Below are 26,863 nucleotides of genomic sequence, written 5' to 3' on the forward strand. Positions count from 1 at the left end.
CAATAATTCCCTGACTGATCTACAGTAGGCTTACCATTGGCTCTAAAACAATCTTGAGTGGAGAAACTCTGGAGTCCATGAGCCTGTTCAGTGTAATCTATCTTTGCATAATTGATAGCCAGTTTTCCCACATAGCAATTAGTTGAAGATCTCTCTAGAGGTTGTGTTTGCACATATAAGGAGTAAAATAAGATCCAGTGAATAAGTCACTAGAGTGGTGGATAAGGAGACCTGCATTCCATTCTCAGCTCTGTCACTGTCCTGTGGTTTGACTATGTGCAAATCACATCACTGCCGTGTGCCTCAGTTTCCCCACCAGTAAAATGGGAATAGTGATACTTGCCCTCTCTTGTAAAGCACTTTGAGGGACCTATGGATGAAAATTGCTATGGAAAGTTAAGTATTATTATGCTATTGAAAGAAAAAGCCAGAGACAGAAGACACTCAAAAACTGAGCATCACTTCTTGATGAGATTTTTTTATTTTGTTTTGTTTTTTGTTCGGCCCCTATGTCCTTTCTTTGTGAGTTCTGAGAGAATGCAAAATCTCCAGGGTTGCCTGCCACAGAAATGATATGTTGATGTCAACTGAATGTACAGTGCCTTAATTAGGGGTATGCCAGCAAATACATTTAAATACAATTATCAAGGAGAATTAGAAAGTAGATGTGTACACTTGAAAAGCAGCAGCTATTTTCACTTGAGTCTATCCATAGTGTGAAAACAAAATCTTGTCCATAAATGCAAACTAGCTTACTTAAGAGTAAATCACAAATAACTATGATACAGTTTATGTCTTACAAAATTACATCCCCCAGCTAAAAGGGTTTTGTTAATTAAAAAGAAAGCATTTTGCACTGCCTAGGAAATATCACAGGGTGGCAGAAGCTGAGTATCATTTTCATTCACTGTAAGCTGTTTGGTACAGTAGCTCACATTGTTGAGCGTTTTTGTGTGCTTGTTCTTCCCGAGTAACATTAAGATATTTTTATATGCCTATAGCACAGAGATTGAAACAAACCCTAGAGCCTTGTGATACTGAATATCCTGCTTTTGTTTCTGAACGCACTATAAAGGAGACCACGGGAAACATTGCTTGTGATGACTGTTTCAAGTAAGCCCTTTCAATTTTTTATACAACGGTTTGTGACAAACCAGATAAACTGAGATGTTTAAGTTTATGTTGAAGGATATGCAGTTCTAGCTTTTACATTATGTCTTGTCCATCAATGACTGGAAACCATTTCTCTTGGTAGTGTAGGAGTCATATAATGGCTTAATGTTCTGAAATTAAAGCAAGGGATATTATACTGCACTAGAAAATGCTGGGTAGGTCCAGGCTTCTAGTGACTGAAGAAGTTCTTTGCAATGGTGTAAGTTTTAGGTCAATGACTGGAGACCAGACTTGTGCAATATCCTAAAAAGGGGAGAATTATTTACTGATTTATATACAAATGAAAGGTCAAGGCAGTTAGTTGTCCTATAAGCAAAATAACAACTTAGGAATTCCACTGGCTTTTGGTTGTTCTAGTGACTCTCCAACACTCTCCCCATATTGGCGTTGTTAAGCTGAAAAGCATGGGAGAGGAGTAAAGATCTTTTCCCAAGCTCTAGTGCTGGGAAGCTGAGCTGACAATGGACAAGTCTGACACACATTAGACATCCCTTGGTCGCTTGTACTATTTCTATAGTAGACTAGACCTTCCAAGGGTTAAAAGAAGAACTTTAAAAGAAATTAATTCATCCCAACTTTCCCCCCAAAAAACGAATATTCTTGATCATTGCATTTAGTGTCTTTCTAAATCAATGTAACTATAATAAGAAATGTCGCTTAACAGTATAATGTAATTAGAATGTTGCTCAGTTACTGAATATAAATATGGTTTATGCAAATGATTATATCAATTTTGTATACTTAGTGATGGTTTCTGTTTTTTAATTTAACTTTCCCTATGCTGAGAGATCGTTGTCACAAAACACAGTAATATTTGCAATAGTATCCTTTCTATCACAGAAATGCCAAGAACTGGAGCATTCAAAATTCCTACTTTCTTTGATTTATTTGTTTCAGACAGAAATTGTTATAGCTTTCTTCCTCCATCCTAAGCCAATATGCAGTTAGTAACTAAGGGTGAGATCCTGGCCCAATTGAAGTCAAGGGGTGTTTTGTAGGATTTCACTCTAAACTTTCATTTCAGCCCATTTCAACACACGTGCTTTGTAATAACCTGAACATCTTTAAAAAAAAAAAAGTGAGTGAATCCGTGAGGTATAATTTATAAAGGGATAATTTGAAGGCACTTTAGTTGCAGTGAACAAATTTCTAAATCTGAAAAATGTATCTTTCTTACTGTAAAGGGTGAAGCACACACAGCAATGTGGCCAATGTTATGTTGGAGCTAGCAAGTGAAATGTCAAAAGTGTTTGGTTCACACACTTACTGTGAGGCGTCAGCCAGACGGTATGCCAGAGGCATCCACCCTTTAACATATTTAGAGACAAATTAATAACATGTAAGAGAGATTTTTTATTTTTATAAAGTACAAAAGATTGCAACATCACTCAACTTTACTGCGAAGGTGGAAATTGGAAGTCTCAGAACTTACTGTTCTATATTGATCTGAGCACAGACCACTTGAATCAAGACATATGATCTCATGCTGGAACCTGTGGGCTACACTTTGTATTAAGGATGAGAACTACTGGGAACCATATCGTAGAACTTGGGGGCGAGGAGTGCATTTTGGTCACCCCCATAGCTTTTTGAAGACTTAAGACGTGCTGAAAATGAATATTCACTTCTAGTTCATTTCTGGTTATCATTTAGTTATAAGGAAACTATTGCAGTCACGTCGGAGCAACTCTTTTTATAAGGCTTTTGGTGACAGAAATAGTCTTACTTTATAAACTAATCCTGCAGAACACTTTCAGTGTAACAATCGGTCCTATTGCATGAAAAGTACAAACTCAAGAAAATCAAGCCATTATGTTTCCACATAGCAAACACTACTTATTGTTCTATTCCTATATTTTGCTTGATGTCAATAATGTAGAATTAAAACAGTATTGCTTTATCATTATTACTCAGAGGATTAGAGAGAGCATGCATAACAAATTATTTGATCACATACGTTTTGTTTAAATTGCAAAAATGCTTGATTCCATTAGAAAGAGATTAATTTAACGGGACCAGATTTTCAGGCTGTGTAGGTAATTTCAGGGCAAAGGAAATAACTTTCAAAAAATAACATAATTCTGCAAAACTTGGACAGCAATGAGTTGGAAACTGAGTTTAGTGAAAATTATAGTATTTTAAAAATAATGTGCTAAGATGATTTTCATAGAAAAACATTTTATGTTCCACAGTGGAACAAAAAACAAGACAAAACAAAAAACCACCACAACCAAATCTATGTTAGTTACCAACTGTTCTCAAGGCACCCATTATTTTTCTCCTCAAGCGAGGGCAAAACAGAGAGAAATAATCCTGAAGAACTGTTAGATTCTCATGAGAACACTCTTCATTATGCAGTTTACCCACTGACATTAAAAATCTACAAAGTGCATCTAAGATTGTTCTCTGCACTGGTTACCAAATGTTTTGCTATAATTCAAGCAGCTTTCCCACAGAAGAGCTAAGGAATTTGACCCAGAGTCTTTTGTGGGCCTACATTTTATGACCCATTTTTCAGTTTCATGGCTTCAGTACAGTAAATATTTTTTCAAGGAAGCATATTGCTCAATATTCTTAATTTAAGAGTGGTGTCTCATTTGCTCCAAGTAAGGGTCCAATATTACAGGGTGCTGTGTGCCCTCAACTTCCACTTCCTTCAATGGGACTTGAGGTTGTTCAGTGCTTCACCTGATTGGAAGCTGAGGATTTCGATACAGCTCCCACAGAGTCAGTAGGAGTCTTTCCATTGATTCTAATGTGAGATGGATCAGGCCGTAATTGACTATATTTATTTTACACATTGAGAGAGTATACATATAGAGCGGGGTGGCTACTGGAAAAAGGTATTTGCAAATATTCAGTTGAATAAACATCACAAATTTGCTCCCTTGGTATTCCCAACTCCTTTGTTTAATTTTCACATGCATTCGTATGAACAATTTTTGCTTTCAAGAATATTAAGGGAAAGTGAAAATGTCATGGATATTTATGCAAGTATTCAATATGGCAATATTACAACTATTCCACTGCAAGAAGGTTTGCACCACAAGTGACTCATTCAAGCCTTTCTCCAGTTTTATAAAAGTTTTGGTCAACCAGTTAATGAAATGAAGCAATATTATTTGACCTACAAAAACAATCACTCAGCACAAATATCAGTTGTGAATAGAGCATACACAAAGCAAGAATCCTACATAATATAACTTCCTCTCAACTCTTATTGACTCACAAGGGACCTGCCTCAGGACCTTGCATGATTGAGTCCAATTTAAAGGCTTTAATTTGTTTGCATAAAACTTTCAAATAAATTTGAATATTAGGTACATGAATTAAAATCAAAGTGCTGGTTAATAAATCACAACGTTTATAAAGGACTGCATCAAATATATAAATTGTTCACTCATAAATAACTCAACTAACTATGGGCTTCTTTGAAAGTCCATTTAAGTCAATGGAAAGATGCCTATTGACTTCCATAGGATTTGGATCGGGCACTGAATGTGTGCATATGTATATAATACAATCTTATGTGTGTAAACTTGCTATAAAGAAAGAAATAGTTCTTCAGGACAATTTGCAGTGTTTAAAATGTTTTTAAAATATAGGTTTTATTAAGAAAGTAGGAGCCTAAAAGAAAACAAGAATTAACATAAGAATGTCATTAGGGTCAGGGTTTGGCTGCCTCAACGAATAATTTTTTGTCATTCAATATCCCACTGATTATTAAATTAATCTGTTATTGTAACAGCAATCAAAAACAAGTCAGACCATATTTTTGGGCATTTGAGATTGTCAACAAGAGTACAAAACTGAATGGTTTGGTTTTTTTACATGAAACGTTTCATAATTTCCAGTAAGCTAGTTCGTTCTTGTACACACACACGTACACACACAGTGTTGTGTTTTAAACTCAAATGACCGACTGTTAAATGTTCCACTGAATAAGAAGCAGCTGTAGTATTGGAAATAGTCAGTTGCTTAAAAGAGATAATGATTTATCAGTGGTAAGCAGCATTCTTCCCTCTGAGTCAGTACTGCACAGTTCCCAAAGACCTCAGTGTGGTTTTTAAGGGACACTATGCTGTTTGGAGGTGAAGTCTTTTAGATTAGACATTAAATTTAGATCCAGGGCTTACTAAGTAATTCACAGCCCTATTCACAAATAGAGGGTGTTACCTCAATCACTTAACCAAATTCTAATGCAGGTAATTCTGTCCACCTAAATTCTACATCAGTTTCAGTTGACTACAGTATTATTTTCTGGCTTCTGCTATGTTCTTTACCTACCTCACATGGGGATTGTGAGACTTAATTAATGTTTATAAAGGGCTTTGAACTACTTGGATAAAAGGTCTCTTAGAAGTGCAAAGTGTTTATTATTATAACTTAGCGAGGAAGATAACATTTATGGTGCCAGAATTTGATAAACATGCTAGTATCAAACCTTTGCAGTATATCCCTGCTGATAAAATGTTCCTTTCTAATCCAGTTATTTTTTCTCAGTTGTAAGCATTTTGTATTAAAATTCTGCTAATTTTGTTAGCTTCACTTCAAGATATGAATTGTTATAAATTCAGGGACTTATGAACAGGGAGAGATCTCCTATTCTAGTATGTGTAGCAAATACTTCCTCTGCTTTTTACCTAGGTAGTAGATTTATGCCTTGCATTTTCAAAATTGCATGCATGCAGTTACTGTTAGTGAGTAGACAAATGGAACCATTTGAACACATAGCTACCATATTTACATGTGCAATTGTGGTAAATTGTGCATGCAAATTAGGCAACAGTCACATGCATGCTAATTTGAAGAACAGGACCTTTTCCTACTTTGTTCAGGTACAGTAATGACACATTGGACTTGGCTACAAGTCAAGGGCCTGGGCCTGCTCCTATTGACTTGAAAGCAGAACTCCCATCAGTTTTCAATTGCAGCAGGATTGGGTTCAAGAGACTAACTGCACGATGGAAAAATCCTGAGGAAATAGTCTCATCTCCATTTGGATTTCTTGTGCATAGTGTTAAGGTACAAAATAAAGAGAAATGTAAATAGAAAAAAAGCTATTTTTAGGGCTGTCGAGATTAAAAAATAATCACAATTAAAAAATTAATCATGATTAATCACACTGTTAAGCAATAATAGAATACAATTTATTTTAATATTTTGGATGCTTTCTACATTTTCAAATATATTGATTTCAATTACAACACAGAATACAAAGTGTACAGTGCTCACTTTATATATATTTTGATTGAAAATATTTGCACTGTAAAATGATAAAAGAAATAGTATTTTTCAATTCACCTCATTCAAGTACTCTAATGCAATCTCTTTATCATGAAAGTTGAACTTACAAATGTAGAATTATGTACAAAAAACCTGCATTCAAAAATGAAACACTGTAGAACTTTAGAGCCTACAAGTCCACTCAGTCCTACTTCTTGTTCAGCCAGTCATGCAGACAAACAAGTTTGTTTACATTTGCAGGAGATAATTCTGCCCATTTCTTGTTTACAATATCACTTGAAAATGTGAACAGATGTTTGCATGGCATTATTGTAGCCCATGTTGCAAGATATTTATGTGCCAGATGCACTAAATATTCATATGTCCCTTCATCTTCAACCACCATTCCAGAGGACATACGTCCATGCTGATGACGGAGTCTGCTGATAACAATCCAAAGCAGTGCAGACCAACGCATGTTCACTTTCATCATCTGAGTCAGATTGCACCTGTTGAAGGTTGATTTTCTTTTTTGATAGTTTGGGTTCTGTAGTTTCCACATCGGAGTGTTGCTCTTGTAAGACTTCTGAAAACATGTTCCACATCTCATCCCTCTCAGATTATGGAAGGCACTTCAGATTCTTAACCTTAGGTTGAGTATTGTAGCTATCTTTAGAAATCTCACATTGGTACCTTCTTTGCATTTTGTCAAATTTGCATGGAAAGTGTTCTTAAAATGAATAACGTGCTGGGTCATCATCTGAGATTGCTGTAATATGAAATACATGGCAGGATGCAGGTAGAACAGAGCAGAAGACATACTATTCTCCTCCAAGGAGTTCAGTCAAAATATAAGTAACGCATTATTTTTTAATGAGCATCATCAGCATGGAAGCATATCCTCTGGAATGGAAGCCGAAGCATGAAGGGACATACTAATGTTTAGTATATCTGACACATAAATACCTTGCAATGCCAGCTACAAAAATGCCATGTGAACACCTGTTCTCACTTTCAGGTGACATTGTAAATAAGAAGCCAGCAGCATTATCTCCCCTAAATGTAAACAAACTTGTTTGTCTTAGCGATTCGTTGAATAAGAAGTAGGACTGAGTGGACTTGTAGCCTCAAAAGTTTTACATTGTTTTGAGTGCATTTATGTAACAAAAAAAATCTACATTTGTAAGTTGCGCTTTCATGGTAAAGAGATTGCATTACAGTACTTGAATGAGGTGAATTGAAAAATACTATTGCTTTTATCATTTTTACAATGAAAATATTTGTAATAAAAATCATAGTATAAAGTGAGCTCTGTGTACTTCGTATTCTGTGTAGTAATTTAAATCAATATATTTGAAAATATAGAAAAACATCCAAAAATAGTTGTTAAATTTCAATTGGTATTCTATTGTTTAACAGTGCATGAGTTAACAGCGATTGAATTGCTTCAACAGGGAAGCACTACTATTTTTTTCTATTTTTCACCAGGAAACCAGGTAAACATGCCTGTATCTATCCTAGTTCAGGAAAGCAGTTAAGCACGTGTTTGACTTCAGTAGCACACTAGGGAAGCACAATAGCACCATCTTGAATAGGGGTGTGTTCTTGAATTAAATTTGCTTTTTGATTATGGAAGATGAAACTTCCCTTTTTAAGCCATATACTGCATGCACAATTACTGCTAACATTAATAGGAGTTACTGTGTTGAATAAGAACTATATTGTTTGTATGGCCCACCTAAAATGTGAATAAGTTAAACCCTGTTTGAGCCCCTGGTGTACACCAATATGTTCTGTGTCATAAGGGAAGAAATAAACAGCTATCCAACTTGCAAATCACCAGGGAGCCAACCAAGGCAAGTTGTTGTTGTTGCTGTTTTTAAGGGATAGTGTTTTTTGCTGCTTTTTACAAGTAGAAAACAGGTAGATGACATTGGAATTCTAGTTAATTTGGGGATCACACAGCCCTTTGTATAGCTTTTTAATAGCAAATTTAAGATTTGTCCATGGAATGTGCGTATTCAGCACATAAGTAACACAACAGATAAGTAACACAACTTAGATTCAGACTGTACTTGGCATGAGTAGTACAATTTATAAACATTAAAAATGTAATGGTATTTTAAAACCACTCAATTTTGAGATCTAACACAATTTGCTAAAACACTTCTTCATTTGTTGTTTGGCAGAGGCTTACTAAACTGCTGTACTTAATCTTGCTTCAAATGTGTAAATAAATATGCAGTTCAATTTTCCAAGGAATAAATAATAATTTGCCTTTTCAGATGGAGTTAGTTTACTTCCAAACAAATCAGCTTGCCACGTAAAACAAGCAAAACACCAAGGCCCAATTTCTTCCCTGTTGAAGCAATTCATTCATATATCAGGATCTCCCCATGGATTCCAGGAGTGGGTTGAGCGGTAAAATACAATCACCCCTTCAGAAGTAGTTTTGGTTCTTATTCATTTTATCATATTCATCTTAAAGGCCCATGGGCAAAAGCAACTATTCCTTATAGTTGATATTATGTAGTTGTTTTTTCAGCAGCCGAGCCAAGTATACTCTAGTGGGTGGGTAATATCTGACAGACAAATGAATGGGTTTGACCTCTGTACAAGCTGAGCAGCAGATGTGCCATACCCACATTTCTCAATGGTGGTGGTGGAAATGATCAAAAATGGGCTAATCACCTTTAACTCGCATTGCCTTAAATGAGCATTGACTTGGCAGGATGAGCTCATTGTGGAAATCCAGGGGTAAGATGTCATTTACATTAGCCCCCTTGACACTGACTTGGCCGTCAGAGCAGTGTAAAGTGGCCTTAGTGTAAATGAGAATCTGACCTGAGGTCCTTTAAAAAGGGAGTTCGATGGATTGCTTATGAGTTTGGGTGTAGTTCTTTTGTTTGTTTATTTTTTAACTTGCAAACTGAAGTAATAATATATAAATTAGAGCAATACTAATACCGAGTTATGGGATGAAAAATGTATTTTCTTATCCAAGTAGCAATTCTGTTTGTAAGATGGAACTAATGCCTCTTAAAATTACATTATACTTTATAATTGTTAGGGTTTTTTGATTAGTTGCCTTTTTTTTGTAATTTCATTAAATATTTATTTTTACAAACAGTAGGTACAGGATAAAATCTGTATCTCAGTGATATCTTTAAAAATTGCTAATGGTGAAAATATAATGACTATTTTCTTATCTATATCAGTGAATCACAGGATTTTATCCAGTGAGTCATAAATAAAGGGCTACTGACCAAAAACTCTCTCCAGTAGGAAAGATCTGTGTTTCAGACCCTAAAGAAGAGCTAGGAATGCTGTCCTCTGGCACAATGATTTCCAGAATCAAATCTGCCTGATCTTACAGTCATTGCTCATACAGAACCCTCATAGATGTCAGGGGATGTTTTGTAGGTAGAGCAACTGTAGGATAATAAGAAGGTTCTTAAGTAGGCTCATCCGAAAAAAAAAAATGTTTTTACAACTTTCGTGGATAATGTTAGTTTATTTTTAAAGATTTTGAAAATGTTTATCCATTTAAATGTTTAGAGTTGTGGGAATGACTATGGGGGAGTCAGACAGTAAATATTAAATTATTCTAGACTTTGAGATTCAAAAAGTTAAAGCTTTATAATTGTTAAAACACAAGTTGTCAACATCTCATATGAAAATATACAAAGTAAATTTCCCTAAATCAAACTAGTTCTCAAGCACCATTTTTCTTTCTTAGCCTATCTGTAAATTTTGATTATGTCAATGGAAATATTTTTTTTTGGTTTTTGTTGTGTTTGTGTGGTGAAATCGATGTTTACCGACACTAACCAATAAAAATATAATATTTCCAAGATCATTATTAAGGCAGCCAAAAATGAAACTTCTAGCTGATTCCTACACAATTTATTTCTGATTCTCTCCTTATAAAATGGATCAAATTATCCAATCTAAATTGCAAAGACTGTTTATGCCAAGGCTTTATATTTACTGTAAATTCCTCTACTGAGTATTAGCTAAGCTTCCTCCAATTGTAAAATGAGATAACATCCTCTTCTTTCCAAACACAGGTGGAACTTAAAGTTAATGCATAGGTAATTTTATCTTTACCCTTTGATAACATTATATTTTGAATGGCTACTGCAGGAAATAAGTTGCTATGTTTTGAAAAGAAAATAGTAGTATGAAATAAGAAGGCAGCACATATATAAATTAGCAGACAAGTGTCTGTTTGCCAGTTATTAGCCTCACAATACTTTGGACAGTTTCCAACCTGTATTTTTTAAAACAAATGAAAGATTCCAACATAAAACGTTTTGGAACTTTTTTATTTGTCCGTGGGATTCAGTGTCATAGTAGCTGCTTATTTACAACATATTACCTTAAAGATATTGTTTGATTTTCATTATATTTTTGTATTCTTTTCTCAGTTCACATTTGTATCCTTGATCACATCCTGCCAAGAGGCATCTGAGTCCTGCCAAGACATCTCTTTGTCACATTCAGATAATATATCTGAGACTCCTATTGAGCTGTCAAAGCCATACAAATCTATGTTTGTTAACTGTGCTTCTCCTTCCATTTGCTTAGCTTGGAAAGCCAGTGAATTAAAGGAGCCCTGTGGATCAGAGAGAAACTGCTTGAAACACTGTATACTTAATGTCTAAATAAAATGTCTGACCATGACAATCTAATTCAAAGGGCATTTTGAGAACTTAAGAAGGAAATTCCTTTCTTAATGCACTATTTCTTTTTGTGACTGGGAAATTTTTCTTATTAGCATGTGTCTAAACACTTCTTATGCGTTGTCAGGGTTACCAACTTGCAGCATAGAAGGTGTCCTACATCTGGTCTTATATTACAGTACAGATATGTGAAAGACATTTTAATGAAAATACCTCAGCAGTAATAATAATTGAACAAACACCTTTTAATTCTGTAGTTTAGAACATGCGGGCTGACTCTCCACGTTTAAAAAGGACTCTAGTTGTAGGTTCCTTACATGTTTAAAAACTAAGCACATTGCTAAATAACTTTTCAGTAACAAAGGCGTAGTGTGTCTCTCTTTAATGCTGAAGTAAATTTATCTTTTGTGTCTGAAGTACTGATTACCTGTTCACTTATTTGCAGGAATAATGTGTACTCACATATCCAACAGAAGTCAAAGGTTACATGGTTAGGAGTTTAAATGGGTTGGCTGTATACAGCCAGGGAGGTATACATAGGGACACTAGAGACATAGAGGATCTGCAATTGTGAACAGGTTTCACATTTTGTTGTACAGGTGACAAGCTCCCCCCGTCCCCAATCCCACTACATCCAAGGAAACATTTACTCCTGGGAGAGTTCTGCACCACGGCACAATGCAGAATTTGTGCAGAATTAATATTCTGCACAGAATTTCATTTTTCCAGGCAGAATTGGTGCTGCAGAGCTGTTAGCCAGCACTAGGGGCCGCTGGATCCAGCAGGGTCCTACTCTCCAGCTCACAAATACAGGACACTGCCAGGGGGAGAAGAAGAAGGAGCTGGAGGGTTCTGGGCAGCTGCAGTTCTGAACACGTTCTGAAGAAACGAGGCACCATGCAGGAAACTCCATACAGACCCAGGACCCAGCATCAGGCTCTTTCTCCCTCTGGATCCCTGGGCTCGAGGTGGGAGGGTGAAGCAGCAGGATGGGGGTATATGTGTCTGAGACGAGTGGGATAAAGTTTTCCCCCAAGATATGCCCAGGTGGCATGTGTGACACATCCAGACTGAGGCACCCAACAAAAGCATAACAGCGAAACAGGAACTATATTGTCATAGGGGTTTCTTTAACTCTCTATTCTTGGGGAAAACTTTTTTGTGGTCTATATTGTTGCAGACATACTTGATGACAGGTATTTTGAAATAAATTACCAAACTAATTGAAACTGGTATGATTATATTGAATTATTTTGACAAATAATATATGCAGAATGATGCAGAATTTTAAATATTGTGCCCAGAATTTTTAGGTGCAGAATCCCCCCAGGAGTAAACATTTAGGTACAAATCTCTCTGAGCAGAACTTTGTGAGAGTAGGGAGGTCTCACATTAGTAAGGATTTACATGATTCAGACTGTTCTTCAGTGTCTTTCCATTTAGTATGATAACATAGAATGGGAGAGCCTGCAGAAGTAAGCAAAGAATGAGGAAATCGCCATAGGGTTCTCCTTGCAGATGTTTGTGTCCGACTGTTCCACTAGCACTATAAGGATGATTTTTAAATGACAGGCCTTTTCAAATGTTGCATGAATGTCATAATATTTTCAGTTAATTAGCAATATATATCAAAGCTTGTTTGGATTAAGAATATTGATTAAATCTAGAAAATGTCCCAGTGAACTTTTAAAGTCACCCATTGTTATGAACAATCCTTAGAGTTATGAAGAGATTTATTTCAGTTAATAATAAATCATTGCACTGAATTAGTGCAGTCTGATTTATTTAATGCAAATGTGACCTATGCATCTGCATTTTCATCATTTCTGCATAATAAAGGATGTGAGTTTTATAATCAGTTAGTAGCCTGTAACTAAGGAAAACAAGATCATCCTTAAACTTCACAGTTGTGCGGGGCAAATCATTTTGTAAACTAAAAGAAACTATAGGTTTGTCTGGATACAATATGATATACAATATTCTTGATAATTTCAGGCATGTGATCTTTATATTTATCCATTATGGCCCTGTGTAGGCATTGCCTGCTGGAACAGAGCCAAAAGAGGCTCCACGTGGCCTCTGTTCCACGTTAAATTCCCTGGAGCTGAGGGATGCTGGCCCTTTTCCCCCAACTGACTAATGGGTGCCAAAGACTTCAAGGGTGGAAGAGCCACCTGTTGTCCCTCAGTGAGTGTCGCCCTCCCTCATTGCTGGGGCTGTCCTCTTTCACTGCCGGCCCCATCTGATTCCCCCACATGTTGAAATGGATGGGTAACATTTCTCAGTGATATCTGTGTCATTCATTTAAGGGCACAATCCTGCAATCTGGTCTGAATGCGTGAATGCTTATACCCATGCAGAGCCCTGTTGAAGCCGGTGGGGGTCTGCATTGTAGCAGGAGTTCACCTGCCTGGTTCACACTGCAGGATCAGGCCTCAGAACTGTCATTTTGTATCAAAGAACCACAGGTTTTTTTCATCTAGTTTAAAAGTTCAAGCGCTCCAAAATGTTGTTGTTGGCATATGTATTGTATTTTACATATGGTATTAAAAATATTCCATTCTCTATTTCATATTTTATTTAAAAATCCTAAACAACCTAATTTATGCTTGCAGTATAGACATTTCATTCATTTAAAAATGGATAAGTGAGAGAAATGTGGGTTGGAATGATAGCCAGCAGCCTGGAAAATACATGATGTGATCTGGAAACCAGAACAATGGATATCTACAGTTCAGTTGAATGGGTATAGTTTGTTCCAGACCATTAAAGTATGCAACTGTCAGTTATGTTGTGAGTAACAGCTATTTGAGTGTAGACTGTACAACATTTTCCATTTACTGTACTCTGATGTATGTGTGTGGGTTTTGGGGTTTTTTTTAACTTAAAAATAGGAAAGATCAAAATCTGACAGATATTAAATGAAATCCCAGAGTAATGACTAAAAATCTGACACCCTGGGTGCTTGAAGTTAGCAATGTAAGTCCATATTTAAGTACCTGGAAAAAATAGCCTGCTAAAGAATCAAAACAGTCAGTGAAGCCAATGAGAGCTACTGGTGCTCAGCACCTCTGAAATTCAGGCCACTTTTTAAGGTGACCTAATAAGCATTTCAGTTGCTAATATCAGTTAAACAAGTTTAAATATTTTTTTCAATGTGGATCCACTTACCCCTTTACGCTTTACACATGATATTGTTCCTCGTGATAGCATAGCTACTCCATCCAGCAGAGTTTGTATACATGAGCCAGACCAAAAATAGTATCCATACTGATTGCTAGGAGAATGGTACCTTATGTGAATGCATGTGTGTTGGGAGGCCTACACCCGCACAGCATTCCCATAGTCACAACTTGGATCTAGGTGTATGCAGCAGCATTGGAACAATTTATACAGTGGGGATGATGAAAGCCATTGAACCAGATGGTAAACCCTGTACACGATGGAAACCACTTCAAGCCAGGGGATGTGGCAGCACCCCTAGTTTCAACACCCTTGGGTGTATAACCCTCCATCATCATTGTAGCACTGAGCACTAGTGTCAAACAGTTCCTACAATGATTATAGATAGAGATAAAATGAAAAACAGACATCTGGAAATTAGTTTTTTCTTAAATCAAACTTATTGTCCAGGAACATGAGATTAAATACAAATCTGTGCAGGCATTTTAAATATTTATGGAATTCAAAGCCCATATAGCCCATGTGTTCGTTGCTACAACATACTGTACTGTATAGCATCTGTTATCATTAGCACAGAGTCATATAATGAAATCCACTTTTAAAAAGTTCTAGAAGGTAACAGTTGCTTGTAAAATGCCCCTAAAAAGCTATTGTGATCTGAAAAGCAATGCATTAAACAGCAATATTCCTATGTTGCACAAGAAGGGTATTCATATCACTTATGGGCAGTAGGTATACAGAATTTTATTTAAATGAGTCTAATTGATTCCAAAGCTAGTTATTTGCTCAGGTGCCCCAAGAATGACACACAAAAATATCTTCCACTCCATGAGTGTCCTCAGAGACCCATATTCATCATTCAGCTAGGTTCCTTAAACACTTTGTAGCCTCCATACATACCTCCTAAAGGTGGGAGGGAGAGGGGGTTTGGGAGCAGCAGGAGAGCTGCTCTGTATTTGTATGTTCCTTCTTCTAAGAGAGTTATGTAAAATACGGGGATTTTTTTTAAAGCTGTTCGGTGTTGTATTACTTCTCCTATATGATTTATGGACCTCATTGATGAAGAGGGGTCATATAGCACTGGTACTGTCCTCCAGCAAATGGCGGCATGACTGTAAGCCATCAGAAGTCTGAAAAGAATGAGGAGAGAAAGTATTTATGTGCAGTTGACCAGGAATCCATGGGGTATGAGACCGGGGATTCCTGTGAATTCCTCGGACCGTGTGGTCTACTCTGACCCTGTCCTCCGTTCATACCGATGTCTGGCCCATTTTCAGTCCCATACAAAGTATGCTGCGCTGGACATGTAGTTTCCTTAACCACCTAGATTTGTTTGTAGGTATGTGTTCCTCCCCAGTGGCTTTTTAAATAGTATGAGAACTTGGGGCCTATGAGTTTAGTATGCATCATACATAAAATGTTAGAAAGGAACAACTGAAATGGATTGTCTTGCTGGCATGTAAATACAAACTGTTTAATAATAATACTGATTTCCCCTTAGTAGGAGATATTTTACTTAAACAGTAGAAAGTAAATAACGTAAAGGTTCAATTAGCCTAACTGGACTGAACACACTTCTCTTTCATATTTGATTTCTAATGAGCTCAAGAATATCTTTTATGGTCCACATATTTTGGGAAAGGAAAGCTGAAGCCTGCTACTAGTATTGAATCACTATTTTTTTTTAAAAGCCCACATTAATCATGAGCCATATTTCGGACCCTTGTGACTTCAGTAAGTTATCACAAGGCAATGATGAGCAGTGAGCAGCAGCAGAATCAGGGGACCCCTTGACTAGCGTACACTGCATGTTTGCCATTCCCAAGGAACTAGCCCTTAATCGTTACTTTGCAAAACACAGCAGCCTCATATCTAAGGTTGCAGCAAAAAAAAATAAGGCGGGGGGCAGGAATTTGCCCTGTTACACATGTGCCCATTTTCCTGAGTGGAATGCTCATGGATGTAACAGGCATTTTTTTTCCACATTAAGCTCTTTGGGAGAGGACGTGAGCCTTATTTTATATTTAGTAAAGCACCTTTTGACTTTTTATGCTGATTCCAAGTAAACACCATCTCTACAATTTGCAAATTTTCTTCAGCAGTGAGTACATTTCCATTTAGAAACTATGTCCATAGATTAAGATTGTACATAGACATTTAGTAGTAGTAGACAACATGATTAAAAATGTATATATGCCCAAAAGTAAGAAATTCAGATTTAAATTTTAGCATCTCACTTGAAAGTCTTGAAATTCAACCATGAATAGATCCAATGTAGTAGTTCAGATGTCTGCCACAGCTCCATAGCAACACACACACCATACTGAAACTTCAAAGAATGAAGTAAAATTACTAACTTATTGAAGGTGTGACTTATTAAGATGCCCCTCAAAGCAGCAATTTATAAAATATCATTAAAGATGCAAAACTGTTTGAAATAGATTATTTTTAGTCTCCTTCTACTCTTGAAAATGGGTTCATTTTCATGGAAATTTTTACCAAAATATATACATTTTGTGAGCAAAAATTACCTATTTCCAAGCAAAATGTGGGGCCCCGTTTTCTTTTTAGCAACGAACGCTCTTTTTTTGTTGTTGCCCAAAATAGCTTAAAAGAAGAAACTCAGAGCGTGAAAAAAAATCAGTGCTTGATTCTGTGAATCAAAATAGTGAATTTCATGCCATGAATTTCTGCATTTAAGCCCTATTTCCACTTTGGCTAGAGCAAGAAAATAGTTTAGTTTTTCTTTTCTCTTGCTCGTCCCCCATTTCCTTTTCAAGTGCTTAACGTCGTCTTTCCCCACCTTTCCTTGTAAAAGCAGAGTGAAGATACACTTCCTGTACAAGGCTGTATTGAGCCTCTGGATCTGTAAATAAACCAAACCAGTTCCACAGTGGATGAAAGATGGGTAGAATGATTAATAAGGTTCTTATTGACTCAATGTGGCTTTGGTATAACAAGAACCACGGGAGTTTATGATGTTTTATGTATGGAGAAGTGTGCAAGGCTCTCTGTGTGCTAACACTATCAAAACTAATATTTGCTTGTCATGGATGGCAATTGAGGACGATGATACTGTTGTAAAGCAAAAGTCTCCAACTAAAAGATTTACATTACTTAACTTGAAAAGAGCCTTTACTCTTTAAACATGAAACATTCACCATAAATATTAAACACAGATAATCTTTTTGATTGTTAAACCAGTAAAAAAATTTCAATAAAATCTTTAATCCATCACTGATATTTGGCTCCCATGTTGCTGGTGACACAAATGACAGCCTAGCCCAGCAGGTGACTCAGAAATACTCTTTGAAATCTAGACTTTGGAGACTCTTTGAGGAGCCCACTTGAAAGCTGGCACCATTTTTGTTACTTTGTCAGCAACTTTCTGTATTTTCCTCCTCAGTCCATTGAAGATATTTTTGTTGGAGTTTTTTCTCCCTAACAACTAGAGCTTGGCATACACTGCAAAACATTTTGGTTGACTATTTCAGTTTTTAAATGACTTTACTCTGAGTTCATGCACCTTTTTGTGTTCTCTGGTCAAGCTATTGAGAGTCACTGGCACGAATATTCATTCAAAGTGAACAGGAGTACTTGTGACACCTTAGAGACTAACACATTTATTTGAGCATAAGCTACAGCCCATGAAAGCTTATGCTCAAATAAATTTGTTAGTCTCTAAGGTGCCACAAGTACTTCTTTTCTTTTTGCGGATACAGACTAACACGGCTGCTACTCTGAAACAATTAATTCAAAGTGAATTTCAAAGTCATATGAGCATATAACCATGGAAACGGAATTTTAAACTTAGATGCAAGTATTAATTCTGGGAGTGCCTGCATGCTTATCCAGTTTGAGGGTGGAAATGATACCATGTGACTTGCTAATCAGTGCAGCTTGAATAGTGAATACCAGCAGAAAATTTGTTTGAGGTCAATCCTTTGGGGTTAAAAGTCCCCAAGAATCCATGAAATGGTTTTGAATAGCATCAACTGAAAGAAAATGTAATCTGTTGGTGAATGTTCCACAAATAGAAAAGCAGGCTAAATTGAGCAAACAAAAGTATTATTCCCAAATTACTCACTCAGCTTTACTCAACCCATGTTCCTCGCCTGGATCTGAGGACCACATCCTAATTCTTTGTTTATGGCTGGTGAAGACACACATTCAGCACTGCAGCTTCATTTCAGGATTAGGTTTAAGAATTGTGGGGGAGAAAACTTATGCTTGAAGCACATACACAAAAACAAGTAAATTAAAGTTTATCCCACTAAACTGAAAACTTCCATCTTTATTTTCTACAAGTCTATATTGGATGAATTTACTGCATGTGATAGACAACATGCATTAGAGTTTCCTCAAGGAAAAAATACCTTGGTATCTTCAGGAGTGCATGTGTAAGCATTGCATTAGCTGTTTTTATTGTAGGAGACTTGAATTCAAATATGCCCCATTTGAAAAAAGCATTCAGATTCAGGATATTGAAGTAATTGGGACGTAAGCACATATTTAAATTTCAGTTCACATGTGCTTCAATACTGTTCTGAACAGAAATGGATTTAAGGATGTGTTCAAGGGCTTTCCTGAATCAGGGCCATGCTGAAGAAGCAAAGCTTAATTTGAATGCACCCTTAAAGTGGTGCAAATATTCCAGCTGTGCCATCTTGCAAGGTACTTGTCACTCACCAGTTGCTGTGGAACAGACTTGTTGGCCCGTGAGGTGCAGCAATAGGCAAAGATGTTTAAACTTTGCATGGGTTTACCCTCTTTGGAGGATAGATATATCTTTAGAGTTAGGTGCCACAGTGCCAAGCACCTTAAAAACTCCTAAGATAGACAGACATGCATCCTATTCATACTATGGAATTATCACATCATTCACTGTTGAGAGCTGGTGCTAGACTGAGAAGGGAGCCAGATCAACATGTTGTCAGTGGGAGCAGTGTGACAAACTAACCTAATACTGGATACCTTGTCAATATATAATATATATTAATATATAATGTTTCAGATTAACCTAATACTGGGTACCTTGTAAATATATTGCATACAGTTTCTTGCAGTTCAGACATATACATGAATACACCAAATTACCAGGGCCAACAGTATTCCTTAGTAAAAGCCGGGGGGGGGGGGGGATGGTTCTATCACAAGATATTGAGTTTTCAAAACATTTTCCCATTCTACATTGAGACAAAATCAGGACTTGTCAATTTTGGGGGGGGGGAGAGGCAGGGGCGATTGGAGGACAGACAGACAGACACATATACACACCCACCAGAATAGCCAATAGCCTGGGGGTTAGGGATGGGAGAGTGAGGTTCAAGTCCCTACTCTGCCTGATTCAGAGCAGGGACTTGAATCTGGTTCTCCCACGTGGGTTCCCTAACCAGCTGGCTATTGGCAGTTCTGGCCTGACTCTCTGGTTTTGACCAGAAAATTCCATCCTGGACCCAAGAAACCTTTCTCAACAAAAGTTTAGACAAAACTGGCATGTTCCCATGAAACATTTCAGTTTCATCAACCTGGCATTTTCCAACAAAAAAATCCCAACCAGCTCCATTCTTAAGGGTCTTTCATTCCTGACAGTCTTTACAGCTTCTGAAGCAGCTCATGCAGAAATCTACTCGCATGTTGGACACCAGCTGTAGGCTCACTTTTGCCTTAACGCTCTTCCTGGTTTGTTTCCACTAGGTGAAGTTACAGGAAAAATTCAGGAATTTTTTTAAAAGAAGCAATATTCTCTACTGCACAATCATTATAACACCCCAAAGGAGGAAGAAATAAATGGCAAATATGTCCACCTTTCATGAAATGTCAACTGTAAGCTCCAACTGCCCTGGACATAATGCATGTTTTCCCATAGGTCTAAGAGTCCCTGGGAGGGTTTCAAAATGGGGACAATCCACAAAAGGAGGAAGACTCAAGTAAGACAAAAGAATGGCAACCCCACTCCCCAAAATAGAGTTATTCAAATGAACAGTAGTGATACCAACACTTTTGAGTATCTGCTTTCAGATTTTTTTCAGAGCTGATTTTACAGATATAATAAATATAAATATTGCTTCCAGAAAGCATAGGACTGGGTTGTTACAGTTCCTGGGATGGATAAACTGAAATTGCATTTTCCCTCCTTTGGGATTGGATTTATTTGTAACTTTCTGAGCTATTCGTGCATATAAAATTTTGCTGTTATTTTCTGTGAAAGAATTTTCCTCCTTTCCTTTTATTGGCCCCATTTCTTTCACACACAAAGCCACAGATGCTCCATTACAATGACATCAGCCTTGCTACATGCTCCAGCTGTTTAGGTGCATTTATAAAGTTCAGCCCTGTACATTATGCCATAAATGTATATTTCATGTATAAACATAAAGCTAACATATTGCAGATCTCTCTAAGTGTAACTTTAATGGAGGTTCAGTGAGTTTTAAAAATATTGAAAAGTGTTTAATCTTTCCGTTGGCAATATTTTTATAGCAGGTTTTCCAATTATTCTTTTCTCAAGCTAGGTTCAAAGATTCCCCTGCCACCCCCCCTTGTATTTCATCTTCTGTGATTTTTGGAAAAGCAGGGAGGTTTTTTTAGTAAGACAATATGTATTTTAAATAGAGACGTCTGAGTGAAAATATGCTTCTGTCCACATCTACTCATGTCCAAGCCCTCATTACCTTCATGCGCGCTCACCAGTTCACCATGCCAAAAAAACTCATTTCTGGATGTGCCAGCTTTCAGAAGATGTTACATGTCACAAGATGTTGTTACATTGACTTGATGTATAAATACTGATATGGTAAATTAAATCTAGGTCCGAAGCATAGAAGTCTTGTCTTGTGTCCAGGATTTCAGACTGGGGGGGGTGAATTGTGCCCACTAGACACAGACTTGAGTAGGGTCATTATGATGCAGCCCCACCCCTATTGCCTCAGATTGTCTTGCAGTGTGCAGTTTTTTTCCATCGTGTAAACCATAGGCTCTGGCTCCTCCTGTCCCTCCGTGGAGGTGCACGAAGGGTCAAATCTAATTCCCACTGAAATCATTAGACTCCTTTTGGCTTCAGTGGGAGTTGACTCATGCTGAGAAGGAGCATTCACTGCACTCCCTTGAGTGTAGTGTTTCTTATATTTATTAGCAGTGTTGCTTTGTTTTTATGTCTAAATTTCATGTACATCTTGTTGTCATAATTTGTCTGAGGTGCTGCATATACAGTAAGTTTTCTAGTGGATTACCAAATACACCTCCTGACTCATAAATATTTGAGGCATAATTTTGGTTCCACTGGCTTGGCAATATAATGACTCTCAGCAGGACAAGATGTCTGCTAACTAGGATCCTGTTCCTTAATTCATGCTGTTTAATACAAGATCAGTGGTGAATAAAACCACCCATAATTTGATGACCATGCAGTCCCTGACTTTGAGTGTATATTGGCAGACTTTGCTTAGCACCGTAATTATGCAGGATCCTGGGCAGTTAGTATCGACTTGATGTACCCTAATAGTAAATATATAAGCCATGATTCAATGTGGAGCAAAAATTCAAGAACATAAAATAAATTCACAAATTATATTGAAATACGCGTGACCCTAAGGGTAGGTGATGGGCACGAGCACAAATCCAATTGCTGTGCTCTCAGGCCATCCCTACTGATCCATTTTGTACCAGCCTATTCAGTACTAAGACAGAGCTCCTTATGTAGGGGCAGTGCTTAATTTGTAATGAAAGACATGCTCGGGCTCAAGCAATTAGGTGCCGGGACTCAAACAATTTTTTTACATTCATAACTCATGCACCTGAAGTGCCAGGGCTATGAACTGCCAAGCCTAGGGAAGCCCTGGCACAAATTAAGCTTTGTGTAGGGGACTTCTATGCAGCTGCTCCCTTCAGTGTACGTACCTTAGAAGGGCACCACAGAGTTTACAAAGTGAGCAGAGCCTTGCACAGGCCTCTTTGTATGTGAAAGACTTTCACTAACAGTTGTATTTATTGATCAGCACATGTGTTTAGTTTATTATTATTATTATTATTTATTATTAAGTATTTATTTGTTTTATTGACATATTAAAATACCCTTACCAAAAGCCTGTTGCTAAGAAGCATGGTCATGTACAATAGAAAATGTTACCATTAATTACTAACTCTTAAATTTACAGGTCCTTTGTCATCCAGCAAATCCCGAGCAGCAATCTCTTCATGGTGGTAGTAGATAATGAGTGCAACTGTGAGTCTATCTTGCCAATTACCATGGAACCCATAGAAATAAGATATATCCTTTATTTTGAAGATTGTAAGAGGGAGATTCAAAGTGCAAATAATGAGTGTTACCCTGTGTGATTTAGGAGCCTAACAGACAGATCCTCCGCTGTTGTAAATTGTCATGGCCTCATTGAAATCAAGGCAGCTGACGATCTGCTCCTTAGTCTCATTTCCAAAGTAACTTATGCATTTAAGAGCCTAAGTCCCATTGAAAGTCAATGAGAGTTGTGTACCTAACTCACTTAAGTGCTTTTGTAAGGCATCTATATGCATATTTAGGCACATAAACGTCTTTGTAAATCTGGCCTTAAGTGCTTAAGTCACTTCTGAAAATAGGATATACCCTCCTAAATCTTTGGTGGTTTTGAAAATTGCACCCATATTGCCAAACATAAAGTTTTAAACATGGATAATGCCTTTATTGTAATGTAATATATAATCTCTTCCTTAACTTTGTATTTTAAGGCTGGATTGCTACACTGAAAGGTATCTCTTTGTGTTCTGAAAATATAAAAAAATAGATTCTGTAACTAAGTAAATTGACAACTTAATTTGTAGTCTAAACATCATTTTGTTTTATTGCCATACAGGAGTTTGGGGTTTGTTTCTTCTCATAAACAGGAATTCACCAAAAAGAATCTGCAGTATTTATTGTTGAGTGATAGACCTTTCAAAGGACCATTTGGTCATGTGAAGTGCCGATGGGAACAAGATTGGGAAGAACAGCAATAGAATTATGTCCCACTTCTTTTGTTGATTGGTTGGATTTTGAAGGAGTGGGAGGAGGAAGGGATGGATGGATGAACTTCATTTCAAATCCATTCAAACTTTGAATATTTAAATGCAGTGATCATAAGATCTCTCCTTAACTACTGTGAACATAATGAATCCCTTAAATGTGAACGTTTAAAATCTCAGAAGATTAGAAGACGTCCAGAAACTTGTCATGGATTTCATCCTGAAGTAAGTTTTTATACTGCTTTTTTCCCCTCTTTGGTAAATATTTTTTCTAGAGTAGATACAGATACTCCCTGACTTACGCAAGCATTCAGTTCCAGAACACCTTGTGTAAGTCGAATTTTGCCTAAGTCGGGAACATATACCTGACAATTATGTGCAAAAATAATAATAATAATAAAAGCGTATGGAACTTTTTCCGTTAAGTACAGATTTGCGTAAGCTGGGGTTGCATAACCCAGGGAGCGTCTGTATAAGAAAACTCTCTTCTAGTGTGAAAATCAACTAAATATTTTGGACATTCTGAACATAGTAGTAAAGGGAAGTTGCTGCATGATTGCAAGCAATGCAGAAATCGTCTAGTGAGCTTGTACTCCATTTCACGATTAAGTGCAGTTTTCACACATCACGACACAACATGTAAGAGGCAGAGGCATGATCTGAGCGCAGAATTGGTAGTCAGGAACTTCTGAGATCTTATTCTGGGTTTAACACTGATTCCTTCCATGTGTTCCTTTCTGAAACCAAGCTAATTGGCCATGGGACAGGATTTGGTCTCTGCATGAGTAAATAACGTCAGCATTTCCATTGTCATACTGGTAATTTTGTGATATGTTGATTTGTTTAGCTGGGACTCCGTCACAATGCTTTTAAGATGTAATGCTCTACACAAGAGCTATATACTTTATGAGCTTAAATATCCACAGAGGCAGAGAGAGGAAGTGACTTGCCCAAGGTTACCCAGAGCCAAGAATAGCTTCCTGATCACCTTCATTTGTTTGTGCTTTGATTGCACAAATTTTGTTTGATTGAATCTGCCATCTACTGCATATGTGCTTTAATAAATATCCATGCATCACCATGAATCTTAATGTTTTTGTCTTAATTCTTCTTTATTCCTTTCTTTAGGAGAATGCAAGAGAATGTGGGGGTGTTCTAGGCCTTAGTGCTAAACCTACTCTTGTTCTTCTTCCACTGCTTTTGGCAGTTTTCTCAAGGTGACGTTGACTGATGTGTTCACTTGGCATGCTAAATACATGGAGAAACTGTGAACTGAGAAATGGTGCAACGTAGAAGACAAGAAATATAGTCAAAACATCAGCATTTTATTATTTTAAACTGTTGATGAGATAAACTTAAAGATATGTTGAAAAAGGTTTATCTTTTTACTTTGCAAGTCATGCAAATGTGAATTTGCCATATGATAGTCACAATTCATCAAAAAAGGACTTTAATAGATATACACAGGTGTCCATTACTTTCTGCTTTGTCCCATTGAAACCAATTTAAAACTGTGTACTTTTTAAATAAAGTATATTAAAATCATAATTTCATTGTGTATCTTTTTAAATATAGCAACTAAACATTTTTCCTAAACTGATAATTGGAACATAATAAAAAAGGTGAGGGGAGATTTCACGTGTGTAGGCTTTGTTAAACTATTTCTGAGATAATGGGAACTAGAGGATAACACATACCTAATTTTTTATAATAAAGGCTGAGTGACTTACATTAATGGAACGTAAGCAAGTCCTTCAAGTTGTGCATGTGCTTCAGTTATTTTGCTGAACTGGGACACAGATAATGTTCTCTGATGATTTACAGTAAAACTGGAGCTTTTTTAACATAGCGGTAAAGAAAATCCTACAATATTTAGAGTATGAGCCAAAGCCCATTGAAATCTTTCTATTAACGTCCACAGATTTTGAATCTGGTTCTTTAGTAATATGTATCGCAAGTGGCAGAATTCAATAGTTAACACTTTTTAAAAGATATGGAGGTGTCTCACATTTACAAATGTAGTTGACATAAAAGAGGAGATGATGATGATAAAATGTTAGCACTTACATCTTGCTCCTCAGCTTCAAAATGCTTTTTTACATATATTAACTGTGAAATAGTTAGGTCAAGTTCCCTATAGTGAAATGGAGAGACAGAGAAGTTGTGACATGCCCAAATCACACAGTGAGTCAGGGGCAGAGCGAGTCAGGATTTCTTTATTCTAGTGCCCTGTTTATTCCTCAGTCAGGATCTCACTACCTCACACCTATACCTGGAAATCAGATTGAGAAAAAAAAAGTTACCCAAGACTTAGATATCTTTGCATGCCTTACTTAGAAACATGCAGAGCTGGATTTCCAATTAGGTACAGTAGGCACAGACTAGGGTGGCCTTACGCCTCTAAAACTGTGCACAACACGAAGGTCAGCTATAGGCAGGTAGGGGTGTGTGTATGTGTGTGTATACTGAAGATGCTGTGCCTAAGGTGTAAATCTGGCCCTGGAAACATATTGTAACTATTCATATTGATTCTTCATTCAGGAGCTGTATCCAAGAGTAAATGCTGCCTAATATGATGAGACCACAGTCAACATGTTAAAAATTTGTATCATTTAGTAGCAGAGGGAGGCTGAGAGTAAGTACAGTTTAAAAAAAAGTTCAGAGCTTTTTCTAGATGAAAAGAGATGCTTATAAATCCCTGAAGTATTGGCACCTTGCGCCTTTCAATTTACTAGTAATGTTTTTATAATTGTATTTATAATGGCTGAGGAGCTTGATCTTGGAAAGACAAGAACAGGAATCCAAAGCATGACTGGTCTTTGGAGCGTTCTGTATAAATGCAAGGAATCCTGTCAAGGAAATAACGTCATTAAAACTTGACCAGTAAAAATATACTATATTAAATTTACGATTAAATACTATGGTTCTAAATCTGGTGAGAGAGTTTTCCCACTAGGAAGTAAAAGAAAGTCATCTTCCCTTTGAACAAATATTGAATGTAATGTCTGTCTCTCATGACAAGAACAGAGAGGCGGTATATGCTAGAAAAGGATTGTCTTTCAAATGATGCAACCAAGCCAATGGCTCAAAAAACAAAACTTTTACTTGGTTGTAGTTAGTTACCATTAATGTGTTAAGAACTAAAATGAAATTTGGAGTATGGGTGTGAAAAAATCCCCAGTTCAGACAGTTTTCCTGTAAGTGGAAAGGGAGGCGGGAATCTTTCTAATTTAATTATTTTGAATGTAATCCTAGCTGATGCTAGAAATGGCTATTGCAGATACAAAGAAAAGATCTTCTTAAGAAATGAACTAAATGAGCAAATTGATTTCCTGTTGAACCACGGTGAGCACTCCTAATAATAATTCATTGTTAATTATGGAAAGTAGCAGACTAGTTTCATATTCAGGAAAACACTGAAGGAGTAAGAAAGATTAAAATATGGGCTGTTAAATGAATATTGCTCAGAAGAACAAGACAGCTCATTTTATTTCTCTGTTGAGTTAGTCAAAATTATGAAGATCTAATTCATTAATGTGTATCAAACCAATTACTGTGCAGAACAGCATCATCCAAAGAAAAGAACTGCTGCATGTAAT

General features: G+C 36.8%; 1 protein-coding gene across 2 annotated transcripts in view; it reads left to right on the forward strand.

Annotated features, from left to right (window-relative positions):
- Window positions 1–24,774, forward strand: part of CACNA2D3 (calcium voltage-gated channel auxiliary subunit alpha2delta 3) — a 733,714-nt gene extending 708,940 nt beyond the window's left edge. The window contains exons 35-38 of one of the 2 annotated variants that reach the window (XM_032794295.1): window positions 1,002–1,113; window positions 22,424–22,536; window positions 23,407–23,489; window positions 24,393–24,774. In XM_032794295.1, the coding sequence (XP_032650186.1) occupies window positions 1,002–1,113; window positions 22,424–22,536; window positions 23,407–23,489; window positions 24,393–24,485 (401 nt within the window). In that variant the 3' untranslated portion in view covers window positions 24,486–24,774. Of the gene's footprint in view, window positions 1–1,001; window positions 1,114–22,423; window positions 22,732–23,406; window positions 23,490–24,392 lie in introns of those variants that run through there. The other variant, XM_075073101.1, reaches the window with a different exon arrangement.
- Window positions 24,775–26,863: the final 2,089 nt, after the last annotated feature.

The sequence above is a fragment of the Chelonoidis abingdonii genome, chromosome 17 (genome assembly GCF_003597395.2).
Source record: "Chelonoidis abingdonii isolate Lonesome George chromosome 17, CheloAbing_2.0, whole genome shotgun sequence".
Classification (NCBI taxonomy): Eukaryota; Metazoa; Chordata; order Testudines; family Testudinidae; genus Chelonoidis; species Chelonoidis abingdonii.